Raw genomic sequence first — 18,817 nt, 5'->3', positions numbered from 1 at the left:
TATACACATATACACTCACCGGCCACTTTATTAGGTACACCATGCTAGTAACAGGTTGGACCCCCTTTTGCCTTCAAAACTGCCTCAATTCTTCGTGGCATAGATACAACAAGATGCTGGAAGCATTCCTCAGAGATTTTGGTCCATATTGACATGATGGCATCACACAGTTTAAACCTGTCCTTATCTTATAAACAAAATGTCATAGGACCACAGCATGTCACTATTACACAGATCAAACCTATTTTTCCTTTACAGCTTTAAGAGACTTTAGATATTGTGTTTTATGAAGATTATTCTATGTTTCTTCTTTGCTACCGGTTAATAGGCAGTCTACAGATATCAGTATAACTTTAAAATGTACACATTATTGTGCAATACCATGCTCAATTATTCCACTAATGATCTCTTACAAAACAGTTTATAAGCTCCTTTTTCAAATATTCCAAATGCACGGACATATAGACAACACTGTTTAAGTTGCCACTTGGACACAGGCTGCAGCACAATGTCACCGTGTAAAAACTTACTTGATCCAGTGAAAAAAAAAGTCACTTGACTCAGTGAAAAAAAAAGCTACCAATAAACTGAAATATAGTATTGGTTCACAATTTGAATGGTACAGATGATGGCTGAAATTGCGTGCAATGGCTGCCTTCTCATGTCTGTCCCATAGTCCTAATGCACTGACTTATAGACAACACTGTTTATAGGTTGACAATTTAAATGGTACACAAAATGGCTGCAATGTGTGCCTTCTCGTGTCTTCCAACGTCTGCACCAGTCACACACGAACAGTTCTCTAACTATATAAAGAAGGCAGTTCTCAATGTCCTGTAATAGGGCAGGTACTAATATAATTTTCCTGGCTACCAGGTTTGTGCTGGAACACATCGTATGAGAACCGAGCCAACAATCAGCTTCACTAGAAACCTTGGATATTTCACCACTTGATTTTCAGCCAAACCTGTTTAATCTGGTAATGTTTATGGCAGGTGTTGATTGACCCCCTTCAAAACTCAACCTGTGAGAGTAAAAATAGACAGGGTTAATTTCTCCTCTCTCCTAAACTAAAAAGTAGATCCTGCTCCATACCATAACTTAATCTTTTGATATTCTACACTGATCTTGATAACCATTCAGGTGCCCTTCCCAGATTTTCCACCACTTTGAGGCAGCATACAACTAGTATATGTCTCCATGTCCCTTTGCAATGCTTAGAGATGAGCGAAACCTCAAGCATTTGTTTCTGAACGTTTTACATAATTTCTTTAAATTCGATTTGGCGGTTGCTTTGGATTCTGCCCTATGTGCCATGGGTCAGAGGCTGAGTGCCCGCGTCATGGAGTATGAAAAGTAAGCATTGCCAATTACCTTCCCTGGCCACACAGTAAATGTGACAGTTGCAAGAGACTTTATTGTATAACTAGAAGTAGCAGAATAACTACAATTATTTCCAAATTATTCCATCAATTATTTTTTACAATACTGTTGAAACAGTCCTTGGTACTGGTTAGTACTTGGTTACTCATAGCAAATATTTATTGTACAAGATGTTAGTGGGAGCAACTAAACCAAACAGCAAATACCAAAGAATATTACACAACACTTTTTTAAAATCAAAAGTAATCCAAATCTTTATTATGTGATGTCACATATATTAGAATGTTGGGTGTTTTGCCTTCTTTCTGGATGGATTAGGTCCCATCAGTATTTTGTGCTATCAGTACACCTCCATAATTTACTTCTATGTTATCTTTTAGTACATACTAGTACATCACCAATCCATGTAATGTGCTTTTATGGTGTTTGCTAACAAGCTAAATTTTTCTCTAGCTATATTGGTAACTAATTTGGTTTATGAAACTTCAGAAAAATTGGTTATCCTTTAACACATACTCTCAATGATGAAGTAATCATGACTGATACACGAACTCTAATGCTTCAATTTCTCTATAATTATAACTACATATGTAATTAACATTGGAGCTCCTCATAACCCTCACAGTGTTGTGTCTTGAGGTCGATTGTTGACTGTAAAATACTTAGCTAAGATCTCCCAGGAGCTCTATCACATGTAGCATATGGATGTCAGGGACGGGGAGACAGGGACAAGACAACAGTGAGCCCTAATGCTGAACCCACCAACTGTCCCTACCTACTTGCCTCAAAAACGGCCTTAGGTGGCCATGGACAACCACGAAGACGTTCCCTGTACTAGATACGTGCACACAGAACAAGACAGACAAACAAACACAAGAGTGGATAGTCAAACAAGCAAGGTCAGAACCAAACGGGCAGCATAGTAAAAAATCAGGTAACAATCGGATAGTCAAAAAGTCAAGCAAGAGGTCAGGTAACAAAGTTGAGCAAACAGAGGGAGTTAGGACGGGGATCACAGGAATAGACAGGGGGAGCTTGGACCAGGGTATAAAACCTAATAGCCAGCGCTGAGAGACTGGCTTCAGCTTTCTTTTATGATGACCAAGAGCCCGGTCTGGATCCCCATTGAACTGGCGTGCTGATCTTCCAGGTTCCAGACAGGTAGAGAAACCAGTCAGTCAAAAGACTTACTTAGCTGTATAAATCAAGTCCAGCAGTGATCAGTTTAATTCCTGCATTGCCAAGAAGTTGAAAAGCAAGCGGGTGTGCCACACAAAAGTAAAAACAGGCCCAGTTCATACCAGGCTACTGCACATTCCTGACAGTAGGCTACTGTACAGTATGCTATAACAGTATGAACATATGTTGCCCTCTGTGGTCTAATTCATTATTAGGTAGGTGGTTCTATTGTTGTGGCTGAGGGCTATACATATTGATTAGTCATAAAATTAAAAGCACCTGTTTAATATTGTGTACGTTCCCCTTGTGCTATGAAAATAGCTCTGACCTGTTGAAGACTGGACTCCACAAGACTTTGAAGGTGGACAATGTTATGTAGTGCTAAAACGTTAGCAAAAGTTCTGTAAGTTGGGAGGTGCAGCCTCTATGGGTCAATTTTCTTGCTCATGACACAGATGCTCGATTGGATTATGATTTGGAGACTTTGGAGCCGACACTCAACTCTTGTTATTCGTGAACAATTTTTATATTATTCTTCTAAAGGAGGCTATTGTCATTAGGATCTGTTCATATAAATAATGAAGTAGGTTCAGCAACAAAGTGTTCTGCAATGTTAACGTCTTTATTGCCTAAAAACATGATCCATATGTCACAACCAACATGTTTTGTGAAGGGTTGAATGTACCCGAAACATGATGGCTGTGATCTTGTTTTGATGCGATAAAGACGTATGGATTGGAGAACACCTTGAACCTAATTCTTGATTCTTATTCTTGAGCACTCTCACCACGTGGGGAGTTTGAGCACAGGTATATCCCATCTGGAGTGGTGAGCTGTTTCCTCTACTTCATTATATGTTTGCTATAAAGGGTAACACATAAACTACAATACTTTTTAAGTAGGTTGCAAAGTCGTTGGCAGATGATATTTTGGGGTGGCTGCCCACAACAGGTGACCAGGAATATAGTAGGATATGAAATGCCCAGTCAGTGCTGTGGCCCCCTTGTTCTCAGGATCTCAGTGATCCTCCCAGCAATATGCAATAGGCAGAACATGAATAACCCTTCAAATAGTTTTATAGACATCTTGAATGTCTGAAAATTCTTGTATATTGTCTAAATTATGAAGTAAAAAGACTTATATGGACAATTTACAGTGGTTTGCAATAAATTAGAATATATTAGAATTTTCAGTAATTAATTTCAAAAAGTGACCTCATAGATTCTGTAGCGTCATTTCATACAGATTGAACTTTTTCAAGCGTTTATTTCGGTTAAAGTTGATGATTATGGATTACAGATCAAGAAAAACCCAAAAGTCAGAATTTCAGAAAATTAGAATAATTAACCGAAAACACTTGCAGTGGCTTCCTAAGTGTTATAAAAGGATCCCTTAGTCTGATTCAGTATGCAACACAATCATGAGGAAGACTTGACAGATGTCCAGAAGGCAGTCATTCACACACTCCACAAGGAGGGTAAGCCACAAAAGTTCATTGCTAAAGAAGCTGGCAGTTCTCAGAGTGCTGTATCAAAGCATATTAATGGAAAGTTGAGTGAAAGGGAAAAGTGTGGTAGAAAAAGGTGCACAAGCAACAGGGAGAACTGAAGTCTTAGGCTATGTTCACACTACATAAAACTGCGGCCGTAGTTCTCGCCGCAGAACTACGGCCGTAGTTTTGCGGTGTGTAACATCTTCCAGCAGGATTTGGCACATGTCCACACTGCCAAAAGTACCAATACCTGGTTTACTAACCACAGCATCACTGTGCTTGATTGGCCAGCAAACTCGCTAGACCTTAACCCCAAAGAGAATTTATGGGATATTTTCAAGAGGAAGATGAAAGACAGCTGACCCAACAATGCAGAGGAGCTGAAGGCCGCTATCAAAGTAACCTGGGCTTCAATAACACCTCTGCAGTGCCATCAGCTGATCGCCTCCATGCCACGCCGCATTGGTGCCGTCATTCATGCAAAAGGTGCCCCGACCAAGTATTGAGGGCATTTACTGTACAGACTTTTCATTTGGATGACATTTCTGTGTTAAAAACTTTTTTTTCAGTTGGTTTTAAATAATATTCTAATTTTCTGAAATACTAACTTTTGGGTTTTTGTTGGCTGTAATCCATAATCATTAACTTAACAGAAATAAACGCTTGAAAGTTCACTCTGTATGTAATGACTTTATAGAATATATGAGGTCACTTTTTGAAATGAATTACTGGGGGGAAAAAAAACTTTTTGTTGATATTCTAATTTATTGCAAACCACTGTATCTTCCTTCATAACAATCATCAATGTGGCCACATTCAGTCACGAATCCCGTTGCAATACGATGGCTACATGTAAATAATGGACTGGTGACTGGACATAGAGAAGGACACAGGGTAAATGGGGGCATAGGTGATGAAGGTATATTGAAAAGTCTTTTAGATTACCACTATGGTCACCATTGAGATCCTGGGAAAATCTTTAGAGCTAGTAACTAGTAACCTGCTTTAATAATTGTGAAGAATTCCTAGGAACTACCACCTAAAAGTAGATTTCTCAACAACTTCTCAAAAGGAGTTTATGCACTCTCTATAATATGGAACATCCCTTTCCGGACAATGATAATCCTTTATTTACAGATTTCCTCTCTATTCCACCCACCATAAACCTTGAAGAGGTCAACAAATATTTGAAATGCCGTGGCGCATCTCCAGTCCGTCAACAGGAAGTTGGATTTTGGACTTAGTTTTGTTCACCAAGGGAAGCATAGCAACGGGATCTCATAAACAATGTTGTCGCTCACTTGTTTCACGGGGCTGATTATAGTCATTATCTATGGATTTTGCGATGCTAACTTGTAAGTACCGCTAACCTATACTTCTAGTGTCTCTATTACAGGTGGGGATTGTTGGGTGAGATGTTTGCTCTTACTTCTTATTAAAGAACCACATATAAATCTGAGATTTACCAGATGACCAGAGAACAGCAATATTTTATGCCTTGTACACACTTGTGAGACTTGTCCATGCTGAGGGCATTTGGCCTTAACATGATCAGTCATATGATGTCTTGGTTAAATTAAGAGGGTAAGCCTTGGAATTTTATGGAGTGCCCCATAAGACGCCTCATAATATTTCCTTCTCATGTCAATATTTGAAGACTCCATTTTGGCCGTAATCCTTGGTTTCAGCAGCTAAATCCCTCTTGACAGTTTTGAAACCTGTATAGTGTGTGTATAATCATATTATTTACCAGCTACCAGTCCTCTATGTTGATACTAATAATACCCCCATTACCATACAGGCGCTATGCTGTTGTCTATCCCTCAGAGGTCCATTCAAAGCGGTCCGAACTTGTCTGTCTACATTTGGTGGACATGTCGGGAGAAACAAGTGTACAATTGGTTTTAGAAAGAGCGAAGAGTAACACAACACTCTTTGAGGAGAATCTTAAGGAAACAACTTACTCCAAATGCTTTCCCTTCCAGGTAATGTTATTCAGGGGGTATGGGGACCTTCACTCTTACAAGGAACAATGACTGCAAATGTAATTCCTAAACTGTTTACAGGTTCCCAAGCCCTCGGAGGGTAATGAAGAAGTGGCCTTGATGTATGCTATAATTCACCATGCTGGTGGTTCAATCTATCGAAAAAGTAAACTCCTTCTGAAGGGAGAAGGAACAGCGACCTTTATCCAGACAGACAAAGCCATCTATAAACCCGGGCAGACTGGTAATACTTATTCACTAGAGACAATTGTTATATTACTATTCCTATAATATTGCAATGTGTATGCAGATGTTTTCTATAAATAGAGAATGGTCCTATTTTTATTTTTGCACACAATAGGGGAGATTTATCAAACATGGTGTAAAGTGAAACTGGCTCAGTTGCCCCTAGCAACCAATCAGATTCTACCTTTCATTCCTTACAGACTCTTTGGAAAATGAAAGGTGGAATCTGATTGGTTGCTAGGGGCAACTGAGCCAGTTTCACTTTATACCATGTTTGATAAATCTCCCCCCAATACACCTTAGTATGATATTAATCTTGCCTTGTATTATATCCAGAGCTGTATTCATAATTCTTCAAGCAATGGAAACATGTCATCAGGCTCACTTTTCATGTTTTAGCTGATCTCATGTAATATAACATCTTATATTATATAACAGGACAGTTTCCCTGAATACAAACCACTAAAGCAAGTTCTGTCCAGAAAGAAGGGCTGAACTCTGCAGAATAGTGACTGTAACGCCAGACTATAGTATATATAATGTAGATTATGAAGATTAAGGCTATGTTCACACACTGTATGAATAACGGCCGTTGGTCGGCACTCAAAAACAACGGCAGTGGTTGTGAGCATCAAACAACAACCATTGTTGAAGTGTGGCTATGTTCAGGCTATGTTCACACAATGTATTTTTTAGAACAAGAATGGCCGTTGTTTGCAATTAAAACAATGGCCGTTTTTCTCATTAAAAAATGTGTTGTATTGAAGTAACATATTAATACATTTTTCACTGCAACGAGGGCCATTGTTTTTGAGTGCAGTGTGTGAACATAGCCTAAGGGTGGGTTCACATGTAACAGATCCGCAGTGTATTTCACGCTGTGAGTTGGCAGCGAAATCCGCTTCGAATCCCGTACTGTCATTCTGGATAGATGATTCTGAATACATGAGCCTGAGCCTTACTGCATTAAAAAAGGGGAAGTTTGCTATTAGGTAAGCTAAGTGTAACATGTCACCATGTTGTAGAATCTATAGTAATTATATAATTTGTAGGTGAATCGTCCATCTGAAAAATACAGGGAGATTTCTAAAAAAAAAAAAAAAAAAAAAGCTACGTTCGGTTTTCTTATATATATTGTTTGCTTTTTGTTTTGTCTTTTTGCTTTTTTTTCTAACAGTAAAATTTCGAGTTGTGTCCCTTAAAGAGAATTTCCAACCAGGAAAGAAGCAGGTAAATAAAGATAACAGCAATATGTAATATCACTGGGTACCATGAGTGTGAAAAGGCAGAAGATGTTTTTTAGAATTATTTATCATTTATCATATCATTTATCCTGGGATCTGGCTGTTTATTGGAGTAAAGTCCAAACCAGGTGAAAATGCTGTACATTGGCCTATTTTAATAATATTTAGAAAAAAAATAAAAATTTGAATTCTAAATTTAAAATATAAAATAAGAATTACAATTATTAAAAAATAATAATAAGAAAAATAAATACATAGATAGATAATTATAGCCATTCATAATGTATTTAACACGGACATAAACAATATGTTATTAACACTTATGATCTCATCTTTAATTGCAGTTACCAGAAGTAAAGTTGCAGGTATGTCTTCCTCCATTGAGTGTGAGATTTGAGCATAGATAATGACAGCACACTATACAGGACGCGTTTCGGCTCTCTTGCCTTTCTCAACTAGTCTAATACATGTAGTACACTATCTATCTTATATCCTTGGACGGCCTCTTGTGATGACGTGATATGTGAAGTAGTCGCGCTCCCTCCTCCGTCACCACGCTGGGCGGGGAATAGCTTAGGGACAGGCTTCATTACAGGGCAGTGTATATGCATACAGTTCCCCCGCTCCCTGCATCTAATTACAGATGTTGCCCGGGGGGGTAGTCTGTTACATGCATTCCACATCCGTGTTCCAGAACACAGAACATGTGAATGTGGCCTAAGACAGACATAGTAGGATATTTACTAAGGAATATAATGTGTGTGACTCTTCTAATCAGGATTGGTTTATATTCTGTTTAAGTATCTTGTGACTGATTTATTAAAATGTAGCACTGCCATTCACTAAGTAAAAAGTCTTTTAAAAAAGTAGCAAAAATTGCACAAGCATATTCACCTGGAATTGACCACACGTAGGCCTGCACCAGTTTGTGCGACTATTTAAAAAGTCGCATATGATAAATTGGGCGGTAATCCCGGATTATGGGAACTTCTGGGTGAATACTAGAGACTAGCTATCCGGGTTTGGGTTCGAGTCCATCCGAACCCGAACGTTCGGCATTTGATTAGCTGGGGCTGCTGAACTTGGATAAAGCTCTAAGGTTGTCTGGAAAACATGGATACAGCCAAGTACTATATCCATGTGGAATAGCCTTAGGGCTTTATCCAAGTTCAGCAGCCATCACTAATCAAATGCCGAACGTTCGGGTTCGGATGGACTCGAGCATGCTCGAGGTTTGCTCATCTCTATTGAATACTCAAAACAGGCAGATTTTTTAAAAAGTTGCATCTAAAAAATATTTGCTTTTCGAAAACTGATTAGTAAATAGAACTTAAACCAAAAATGGGTAAAAAAAAATTCAATTATTCACCCAAACATAGGCGCAAAGCCCTTGATAAATCTCCCCCATAGTCTTTGGAGATTTAGAATCTCATAATTTTTCTACATGTTCCATGTTACAAATGATTACAACAATCACATATGGCATCTTTCCTTCTACCACAACTCAAGGGACACTACCCTAAAGAAGCCCCCAAATTAGCCTCACCGACTCAGATATTTCCATATAATTAGGGTAGCATACCCCCAATTAACCCCTCACTACCACCGATTTGACATGCATACAGCATTTTGTCCTATTACACTGCTATAAAATGATGGACATGAGTGGAAAATCTAAATGGCCCAATAGGTCTGTCTTCTACTGTTCTCCTTGGCGCCATTCTGGTGCAGTTAGTCGTTTGCTCTAAGGTCCAGTGAGACTGTGGAGCACCTGTTAGGAGCCCTGTCCGCCCCATAGCGCCAATCAGCCCCCGGCCGGCCTGCCCCTTTCTAATGATAACGAAAGGAGCGGACCAGCCAAATGCCCTAACGGTCTCACCTGACCTTGGAGCAAACAACTAACTGCACCAGAATGGCGCCAAGGAGAACAGTAGAAGACAGACCCATTGGGCCCATTAGATTAGATTAGGAGGAAAGTAAGACACATACCTTTCTCCTTGGCGTCTCCTATGAAGTAAGGACATATCAGCAGGTTAGATTCACTTAACTTGCTGATAGTTCCCCTTTTAGAAGGAGAAAGGAGCAAGGAGGAAAGGACAGGAGGAAAGGACAATTCTTAGGATTGAGGAATTGTCCAAAAAAATATTTTTTGTAATATAATAAATGAAGGAGCCCTATGGTTATAATCTCCAGCTCCACCATGCATTGACAGTCTGCAGATATCAGGGCATGCTGGGAGTTGTAGTTTTACCACGGCTGCACAGCCACAGGTTGGAGACTACTTCTGTGATAGATTTGATTTTCAATATTTCAGGATCCTGAGAAGAACCTTATCGGCCAGTGGCTGAATGTGAGTCTCAGCCAGGGCATTGCTGAGCTCTCCCTCCCTCTCACCTCTGAGCCTCAGCTCGGAGAATATTTAATCCAGTTGAAGGACACAGTCCATACCTTCACTGTGGAAGAATATGGTAAGAAGAAAATATATGCTTAGAAAGTGAAATCTTTGGAAATTACTAAATCCCCTGAATTCTCTCCACAGTTCTGCCAAAATTTGAAGTGACTCTTCATTTTCCCAAAGTTGTTGTGATCACCAACGAGCAATTAACATTACAAGTGTGTGGCAGGTATGATAAATCTAGTCTTGGCCACTAGATGTCTAACTCAAGTGCAATCTGCTGTTCACTGTTGAACAGACTCAGTCTGTCTCTAGTAACAGCTAGATCAAGACAGATTACAGGAAGTGGAGGCTGGATTTAGCATGTGCTATATGCAGGATAGGGAGGAGCCTTAGAAAGCTTGGTATGTATATCTGCAAGCTGTACAGGCAAGAAGAATGAATGTGGTCAGCACCCAGTTCTATAAATTCATGCTTTCTCATATGCCTTTATGCATTTTGAGCACGAAGGTAGAGCCCCTGGATTCCAGGGTGTCCGTAACAAAGAAAGAAACTGGATTCCTTCAGCTCATATAAAATATTTGTACCTGCAAGCTGTGCCTGTCTGCATGCAGGCTCTTGGGGTATGGATAACAGCTGTGAGAGAATTAGAATCACCTTGTTTCCACACTGAAGAATTAATCTATTAAAACAATGCAGGATTTTAAAAATCTTTTAAAACAATAGGCAAAATTTAAATTCAGCTATGAACACTGCAAATACTTACATGTGATTCCTCCTTCTCCTAATTTTAACTCAATCAGTATTTTCATTTTAAAAAAAAAAACTATATATCCCTTTATTAAAGTCATAAAAGAGTCACTGTCGTATTTTTATTCTATTTTTTTTTGCAGAAATCAATAGTCCAGGCGATTTTAAGAAACTTTGTAATTGGGTTTATTAGCCAAATCTGCCATTATCTGCATGTAAAAAGCCTTTTCCCAGGTCCCCCCCCCTCCTTCCTCTTTTTCATCCACTCCAAAAAATCTGAAAATTGTGACTTGTTGCAGGAGTCGTCCCCTGTCTGTTCTAGGGAGAGGGGAGGGGGGAGGAGGAAGGAGGGAGTTAGCCGGCAGCAGAAAGCAGATAACAGAGGATTACAGGCACAGAGCTGGGTGACAGCTGTAATCAGAGGTCAGACAGGTCAATGGTGACTGTCCCAGGAGATAACGGCTGAGGTATTTGTAGATTAACTCTTTGTTGTCCTGTTTTGGTCTTTTCTTTAGCTCTCTCCATAGGAGAACAATGAAGACAGGGGGGAGAGCTTCAAACTGCTTTTTCATGATAAAAATGCATTTTTTGGCTAATAAACCTAAATACAAAGTTTCTTACAATCGCCTAGACTATTGATTTCTGCAAAAAAAAAATCACAACAGTGATACTTTAAAGGGAGTTATTTTTTTAATCTGATCTGTCTCTGTACTCTGTACATAGGTACACCTATGGGAAGCCAGTAAATGGTGATTACAAGGTCCAAGTATGTCGGAAACCTACCAAATTCTTTACCTACTATTTTGATTATCGTCGTTATTCTGAGACAGCTGATCTATGTGTAAACTTAACAGGGAAGGTAAGTTGCAATAAAAAATAGCAAAGTGTACACCCAACCTGGTCAATGTTAACCCCCTCCCGCGGCTGCACTGTAAATTAACATCGCTGCAGCCTATGCCCGATGCTGCAATGACATTAATTTACAATACTGGATGACACAGACACAGAAGCTGTTCCTGTGTCATCCACAGCGGGACCCGCTGTCACTGATAGCAGGGGACCCGTCGCAAATGTCAGCACCAGAGCCACGCTGACAGTTGCCGTGCTAAGAGTTAACCCTATAGATACTGCAGTCAGCACAACGGCAGCATCTATAGGGCTTCAGACAGAGAATTCTCCCTCTACAGATTTGATCACGGAGCCCCGATGGTAGCCATGAACACCGGAAATTTCGGTGTCCTGGCTACGGAGGCCAATGCACGGCCGCGAGCTCTGCCCCCTCCCCTCTCTCCACTGCCACTGTTACAAGCTTCTAGAGGAGAGGGGGAAGAGCTAGGGACTTCAGCTTATGGGATCATTATGACCTGGGCATTGAGGCATCTCTAAAGGGTTAAAGGGAATAAAAAAATATTTTTAAAAAAAGCTATATAGATTTGTAAATTACAATTATAAAAAAATGTATAGTATGGTACTGTGTTAGCCAGAAAAATACATATTGTGGTAAATACTTGTAATCAAAGTATTTTAGGAGTGATACCTTTATTGGCCAACAAAAAATTGTTAGAGTTGTGAGCTTTCGGGATTCACAAGATCCCTTCGTCAGACAATTTTGTGAACTTGTCTGACGAAGGGATCTTGTGAATCCCGAAAGTTCACAACTCTAACAATTTTTTGTTGGCCAATAAAGGTATCACTCCTAAAATACTTTGATTACAAGTATTTACCACGATATATAATTTACAATTACAAATTTAAAATTCTCAACGTTTCCAGTACATATCAGCTGCATTAGGGATTTTATTTTTTTTTCATAACATTATTTTTATTAGTTTTCCGCACCTGGTAATAAAAATTTGTTTTTTTTCTAGTTTACTTATTTTTATTAGTAAATGGTAAAAAAGGGTGGTGGAGGGTGTGAAATATTTCTAATACTTTAAAGCGAATATACCAGAAGTACATTCACTTTAAGAATTTCACATAGAACGGTGCCAGTGCGGGAAGCTGGTGCCACTGTCCTTTTTTTTTGTTTTTAACCGCGGCCTGGTTTCCATGTACAGCGACGTTCTATTCCCGGGCACTGGCCAGGGGTGAAGCAATGGAGGTGGGCCGATTTGCCCCCAGTGGGAGAAAAACCCTGGGGGAGGGGAGGCATCTCCTACACCATTTTTAAGTGGCACTTGAAAATGGCATAGGAGATGCCAAAATGTCATATATTACTTGTGAAGTTTTCTGCACATTGTTATATGGAATAAATTTACGTTTTCACGTTTGTATTACCATCGGAGTGCTGCAGAGTGTTTTTTTACTAGCTGACTTGGTCAAAGGTCTGGGATTCGTCTGCTGGCACCCACAGTTCGTTTAGTGTGCTGCCTATATTGTTAGCTATATCTATCTATCTATACCGCATATATATCCGCTTGAAAATGGTGGCGAGATGCCGTTGAAATGTTGCGCCCTGATGTTTTGCACTAGGCTTTAAAGAAATAAATCAGATTTTTTTCTCCGTTTACTCAAGAGTGCTGTGGATTCTCTATAATATATCTTTCTACCTGTCTCCTATCTATGTACTATTTATTATCTATCTATCTCCTGTCTGTCTGTCTGTAAATATATATAAATAAATATATATATATACACATACACTGGGTAGATAGGGAGATAGATAGATAGATAGATAGATAGATAGATAGATAGATAGATAGATAGATAGATAGATAGATAGATAGATAGAATAGATAGAGATATAGATAGATAGGAGATAGACAGATAGGAGATGGATGGATAGATAGATAGATAGATAGATAGATAGATAGATAGATAGATAGATAGAACTTCTATCTATCCATCTCCTATCTATCTATCTATCTATCTATCTATCTATCTCCTACCTATCCATCCATCTTTATCTCTCTCCTATCTATTCATCTCTCTCTATCTCTCTCTCTGCCCCTAGTCACTGTCACATGCTGCCCCCCCCCCTCTCCAGCACATACAGTTGGGGTCAGGTATAGGTCGACACCTCCTTGCTCCACCGGGCACCTCTCTCTCTCTCCCACACAGGAATCCTCTGCCCCTGTCACTTAGTGTTGTAGCACATATATCTGTGCCCCGGGCAGAGCGTCACACATGGCTGCTTCCAGCACTCATCAAAAGATAACGGGGCGCCGAGGATTCCTGTGCGGGAGAGAGTGCGGTGCCCGTGTGCCGACCTATAGCTGACCCCCTGCAGCCACTGTATGTGTGGAAGGGGGGGGGAGGGCAGGGCTCACTGTGCAGCTTCCAGAGAAGCTAGGAAAAGTGAGCCGCCCGGCAGCAGCAGCAGCGCTGAGCACACAGCATGCCTGTGCACAGCCTGTCAGAGTGTTCCTCTTCAGCCCCCTGCAGCAGGATCTTCCATACCTTGCCTTGCATATGTGCGCCCTGGCTGGAATTGGGAGGTGAATCTGAGGATCAGCGAGGGAGATCTAAGGGGAGCAGAGCATGCGGCCGCTGGGTTAAGGGGGGGGAATACCGCAGATACCATCCTGGCAGAGTTGAGGTCGGTTAACCGACGCCAGTGATAGTATCGGTATTTTGACGGTATACGCCCAGCCCTACCTGGAGCTATTACCTACCAATCCTGTGCTGAGAAATCCGTCAGACAATATGCAGACGGCTCTAATCATTCATTCAATGTGGAAATTTATGTTTTAAGCAGTTAAAAATCATGAAAATGCGATTCAGACAATATTTCAACATGGAGAGAAATGCATGTGGCCAAAACCAGGCTCCCCAACATGGGGCGTCTTCAGGTTTAGTGCATAGGGCAGCAGCAGCTGTTAATATGGCACTGGAGACAAGACGAGACAGTGGACCCTAAGGCTGAACCCATCCACTGTCCCTACCTACTTGCCTCACTCGGCCCTAGGCAGCCGCGGGCAACCATTAAGATGCGTTGGCATTGCTAGGGGAGTTCACTGCGATCCCCGGTGCTACATGCAGCCCGGTACCGTGGATATTAGCGGGCACGCTCTGATCGCCGTCCCCGCTAATTAGCTTTTTAAATGCAGCTGTCAAAATTGACAGCTGCATTTAAAAAAGCAGCTTTTCGTCTTCCCTGGTGTGGTCGTGGAGGAGCGTTCCCTGCATCTCATACCGGCCGGGGTCTGCGGCTTAATGGCGCTGATCCAGCTCGGCATCCTACTGTTTTCGGCTGCAGCAGCCAAAAGCAATAGAATGCCTATCTCATTGATCTATGCAGTATTACTATACTGCATAGATCTCTATGAGAGATCAGTGTAGTTGTACTAGAAGTCCCCCAGGGGGGCTTCTAGTATATGTGTAGAAAAAAAAAAAAAAAAAAAAAGCCCCCTCCCCTAATAAAAGTTTGAATCACCCCCATTTTCCCATTTTATAAATAAAAATAAATAAATTAATAAATAAACATGTTTAGTATCGCCGGGTGCGTAATTGCCTAAACTATTAATTTATTTCATTCCTGATCTCTCACGGTAAACGGCGTAAGCGCAAAACAATTCCAAAGTGCAAAATTGCGCATTTTTGGTCGCATCAAATCCAGAAAAATTGAATTAAAAAGCAATCAAAAAGTCACATATGCGCAATCAAGGTACCAATATAAAGTACAGATCATGGCGCAAAAAATGAAACTTTACACATCCCCATTGACCAAAGGATAAAAGCGCTATAAGCATGGGAATAGAGCAACTTTAAGGAACATATATATTTTTTTAAATGGTTTGAATTTTTTAAAAGCCATCAAATAAAATAAAAATTATACAATTTACATATTGTTGTAATCGTACCAACTTGAGGAACATATATAACAAGACAGTTTTACCCCAGGGGAATGGCGTAAAAATATTACCCCAGGGTTTCTAGGTGAAAAAATGCAAGTGCTATGGCCTTTTAAGAACAAGAAGGAAATTGGCCCGGTCCTCTAAGGGTTAATAAATGTAACACTGAACAAGACAGACAGACAAACACAACAAAGGAGAGTCAACAAGCCAGGTCAGAACCAAAGGGACACCACAGTACAAAATCAGGGATCAAACGGATAGTCAAAAGGTCAAGCTGGAGGTCAGGTAACAAGTCAAGCAAACAGAGGAATTAAAAACAGGGATCGCAGGAGTAGACAGGGGGAGCTGGGATAAGGGTATGAACATAAATAGCCAGCAGGGAATGAGTGGCTCTGCTTTGATTTATGAGGATCAAGAGCCCAGTCTGGATCCCCATTGGACCGTTGCTCTGATCCTCAAGGTTCCGGACAGGCAAAGGCTATGTTCACACTATGTAAAACTACGGCCGTAGTTCTCGCCGCAGAACTACGGCCGTAGTTATGCGGTGTGTAACATAGCCTAATTCGTAATGGGATTCCGGCCGGAGCGTACACACATCGTATGCGCTCCGTCCGGGATCATATGCGGCGCTGGAAAAAACTGACATATCAGTTTTCTGCGGTCGGAATTCAGTGAATTCCGGCCGCAGAAAGACCCGTCAGTTCACACAGTAAAGCAAGCGGCTCCGGCAACAGAGTTCCGTGGCCAGAAAGATCACCCGGCTGGTACTTAAGTACCAGCCGAGATGATCCGGCCAGAGACCGGCCGTTCCGTAACCCGGCCGGGGTCACGGAACGGCCGGTCTCTTACCTAGTGGGAACATAGCCAAAGGCATATGTCAATCAAGAAACACTGCTCAGCTGCAGCGATCAAGGCTAGCAGTGAGCTGTGTAACTCCTGCATTGCCAGGAGGCTGTAAAAACGGGCCCAGTTCACACCAGGTTCACTGCACATTCCTGACATTAGGATTCGATTTGCAAATGTTAACAAGTTTGACCCAAAATTTGCGAAGCTCACCAAACCAATTTCCGCTTGCTTCGCTTAGCCCTAGTTCATATAGTCAGTTGCAACTAGGGACATACCATTTATAACATACATAAACATTTTGTTTAATTATTGCATCTTTGGTTATTTGGAAAGTTTATATGTCCAGATTCTATAATGTTAAATGCAATATAAACTGTAATGCTGTATTTGTTCTTGCCTTAAAGGGGTTATTTAGGCATTAAAAAACAACATGTCCCCTTTCGTCCATAAATAGTTCTTCTCTTTTCTTCAGCTTGGCTGTGGGTTTTGAAGCTCTGCTCAATTGAAGTGAATACAGCTAAATTGTAATCCCACATACAGCCTGTGGACAGAGGTGGTGCTGTTTTTGCAAGAAAGTAGCTGTGCTTTTTCTAATACTGGATAAACCCTTTAACTAGATAACCTAATTACCATGTTACTATAGCTTGATATCCCTGTACGAAGAGGAATATGGTTTCCATTCATAGTGCCTTGTTAATTTGTAATTAGATCTTGCATCCATGTGCACTTGTGTATATAAGCCATTAACTTTAATATGGTGTTCTTTCTTGTCTTAACTAGTTGGATCCCTCAGGATGTTCAACCCTACAAATGCCATGTGAGACGTTCAAGCTAAGGAAAAAATACATGGAAATGAAATTAAGTGGGACAGCATCTATAAAGGAAGAGGGGACAGGTATATAGACTATATATCATATATTCCCATAGTCAGAGATCAGCTGAGAAGTTAGGGACTGTCGGTGCAGGATTGGTGGGAGATATATAAGGCAATTATGGACTTCTTGGTGTACAATGGCTCCAATATTACAAATCAATTGTCAATTACAATATATAGGTATCACTGTGGGATATAACCCCGAAAAGATAACAATGAAACATGTGGATTGAGGATAAGCTTGAGGTCCTACAGGTGGAATTCTGGTATTCCTTGGTGCCTATTTAAAAATTCGAGTGAGCATGTAATACATGACTAAATTGAGAATACTAGACTGGGAGCAGAGTAGATGACCCTCTCTATGACATCCATGTGTTCTGCTAACACTAATCCCTATAAGATGATGACTTGATCATGATTGACTTTATATTTACTATATATTTATATATAAATAACCATTGTTCTTTCTTTATATAGGAATTGAATTATCAACAACAGGTGACGTTCGTATCTCAGATGTACTGACCAAAGTCGATATCATTGGAGATGATAGTTACAAGCCTGGGATCCCATTGACAATTCTGGTGATATATATTATAATTTCTTCACTTGTGATCACCTTAAAGGAGAAGTTCAGCGAAAATTTTTATTAAAGTATTGTATTGCCCCACAAAAGTTACACAAATGACCATTATACACTTATTACGGGAAATGCACATATAGTGCTTTTTTCCCTGCACTTACTACTGCATCAAGGCTTCACTTCCTGGATAACATGGTGATGTCACTTCCTGGATAACATGGTGATGTCACTTCCTGGATTACATGGTGATGTCACTTCCTGGATAACATGGTGATGTCACGACCCGACTCCCAGAGCTGTGCGGGCTGTGGCTGCTGGAGAGGATGATGGCAGAGGGATGCTCAGTGTCCCTCCAGTGCCCTGTGTCCCTCAGTGTCCCCCTGCCCTCATCCTCTCCAGCAGCCACAGCCCGCACAGCTCTGGGAGTCGGGTCGTGACACCACCATGTTATCCAGGAAGTGACATCACCATGTTATCCAGGAAGTGACATCACCATGTTATCCAGGAAGTGAAGCCTTGATGCAGTAGTAAGTGCAGGAAAAAAAAAACACTTTATGCACAAGCCAAAAATACAGAAATGGCTGCACATCGCACCCATGGTTGACACGAAAGCTTGTTCAGCTACATTTAAAAACCAACATCAGAAGTTAGTATATAATTTGATCAAACCATTTTGTCTAAAAAAAAAAAACACTTTATGTGCATTTCCCGTAATAAGTGTATATTGGGGATTTGTATGACTTTTGGGAGGCAATTCAAATCTTTAATAAAAATTTTTGCCGGACTTCTCCTTTAAACACACAGTCCACTATAAGGGTGGTATTACACGGGCCGAGCAGGGCCCGATAATACCTGTAAACGAGCAGCGATCTGCTAGATCGTTGCTCGTTTACTGGGCCTATTACACGGCCCGATAATCATTTGACAAGAGCTGCAAGGACATTGTTACCGATGTCCTTGCAGCCCTTGCTAAACTGGCATACATTACCCATCCACGTTCCAGGGCTGCTCCTGCCGTCCGCTTCTCCCGGGGTCCCGTGCGCG

General features: G+C 40.8%; 1 protein-coding gene across 1 annotated transcript in view; it reads left to right on the top strand.

Moving 5' to 3' along the window:
* Positions 1 to 5,300: 5,300 nt before the first annotated feature.
* Positions 5,301 to 18,817, top strand: part of LOC138799209 (alpha-2-macroglobulin-like) — a 49,178-nt gene continuing 35,661 nt past the window's right edge. Inside the window, exons 1-10 of the mRNA XM_069980095.1 lie at positions 5,301 to 5,409; positions 5,856 to 6,039; positions 6,121 to 6,283; positions 7,463 to 7,515; positions 7,874 to 7,894; positions 9,844 to 9,997; positions 10,069 to 10,153; positions 11,398 to 11,533; positions 17,097 to 17,211; positions 17,668 to 17,774. Coding sequence (XP_069836196.1) covers positions 5,342 to 5,409; positions 5,856 to 6,039; positions 6,121 to 6,283; positions 7,463 to 7,515; positions 7,874 to 7,894; positions 9,844 to 9,997; positions 10,069 to 10,153; positions 11,398 to 11,533; positions 17,097 to 17,211; positions 17,668 to 17,774 — 1,086 coding nt within the window. The 5' untranslated portion in view covers positions 5,301 to 5,341. The remainder of the gene's footprint in view (positions 5,410 to 5,855; positions 6,040 to 6,120; positions 6,284 to 7,462; positions 7,516 to 7,873; positions 7,895 to 9,843; positions 9,998 to 10,068; positions 10,154 to 11,397; positions 11,534 to 17,096; positions 17,212 to 17,667; positions 17,775 to 18,817) is intronic.

Source organism: Dendropsophus ebraccatus, chromosome 8, assembly GCF_027789765.1.
Source record: "Dendropsophus ebraccatus isolate aDenEbr1 chromosome 8, aDenEbr1.pat, whole genome shotgun sequence".
Classification (NCBI taxonomy): Eukaryota; Metazoa; Chordata; class Amphibia; order Anura; family Hylidae; genus Dendropsophus; species Dendropsophus ebraccatus.
The sequence above is the reverse complement of the archived record's forward strand: the minus strand, read 5'-3'. Positions and strand labels throughout refer to the sequence as shown.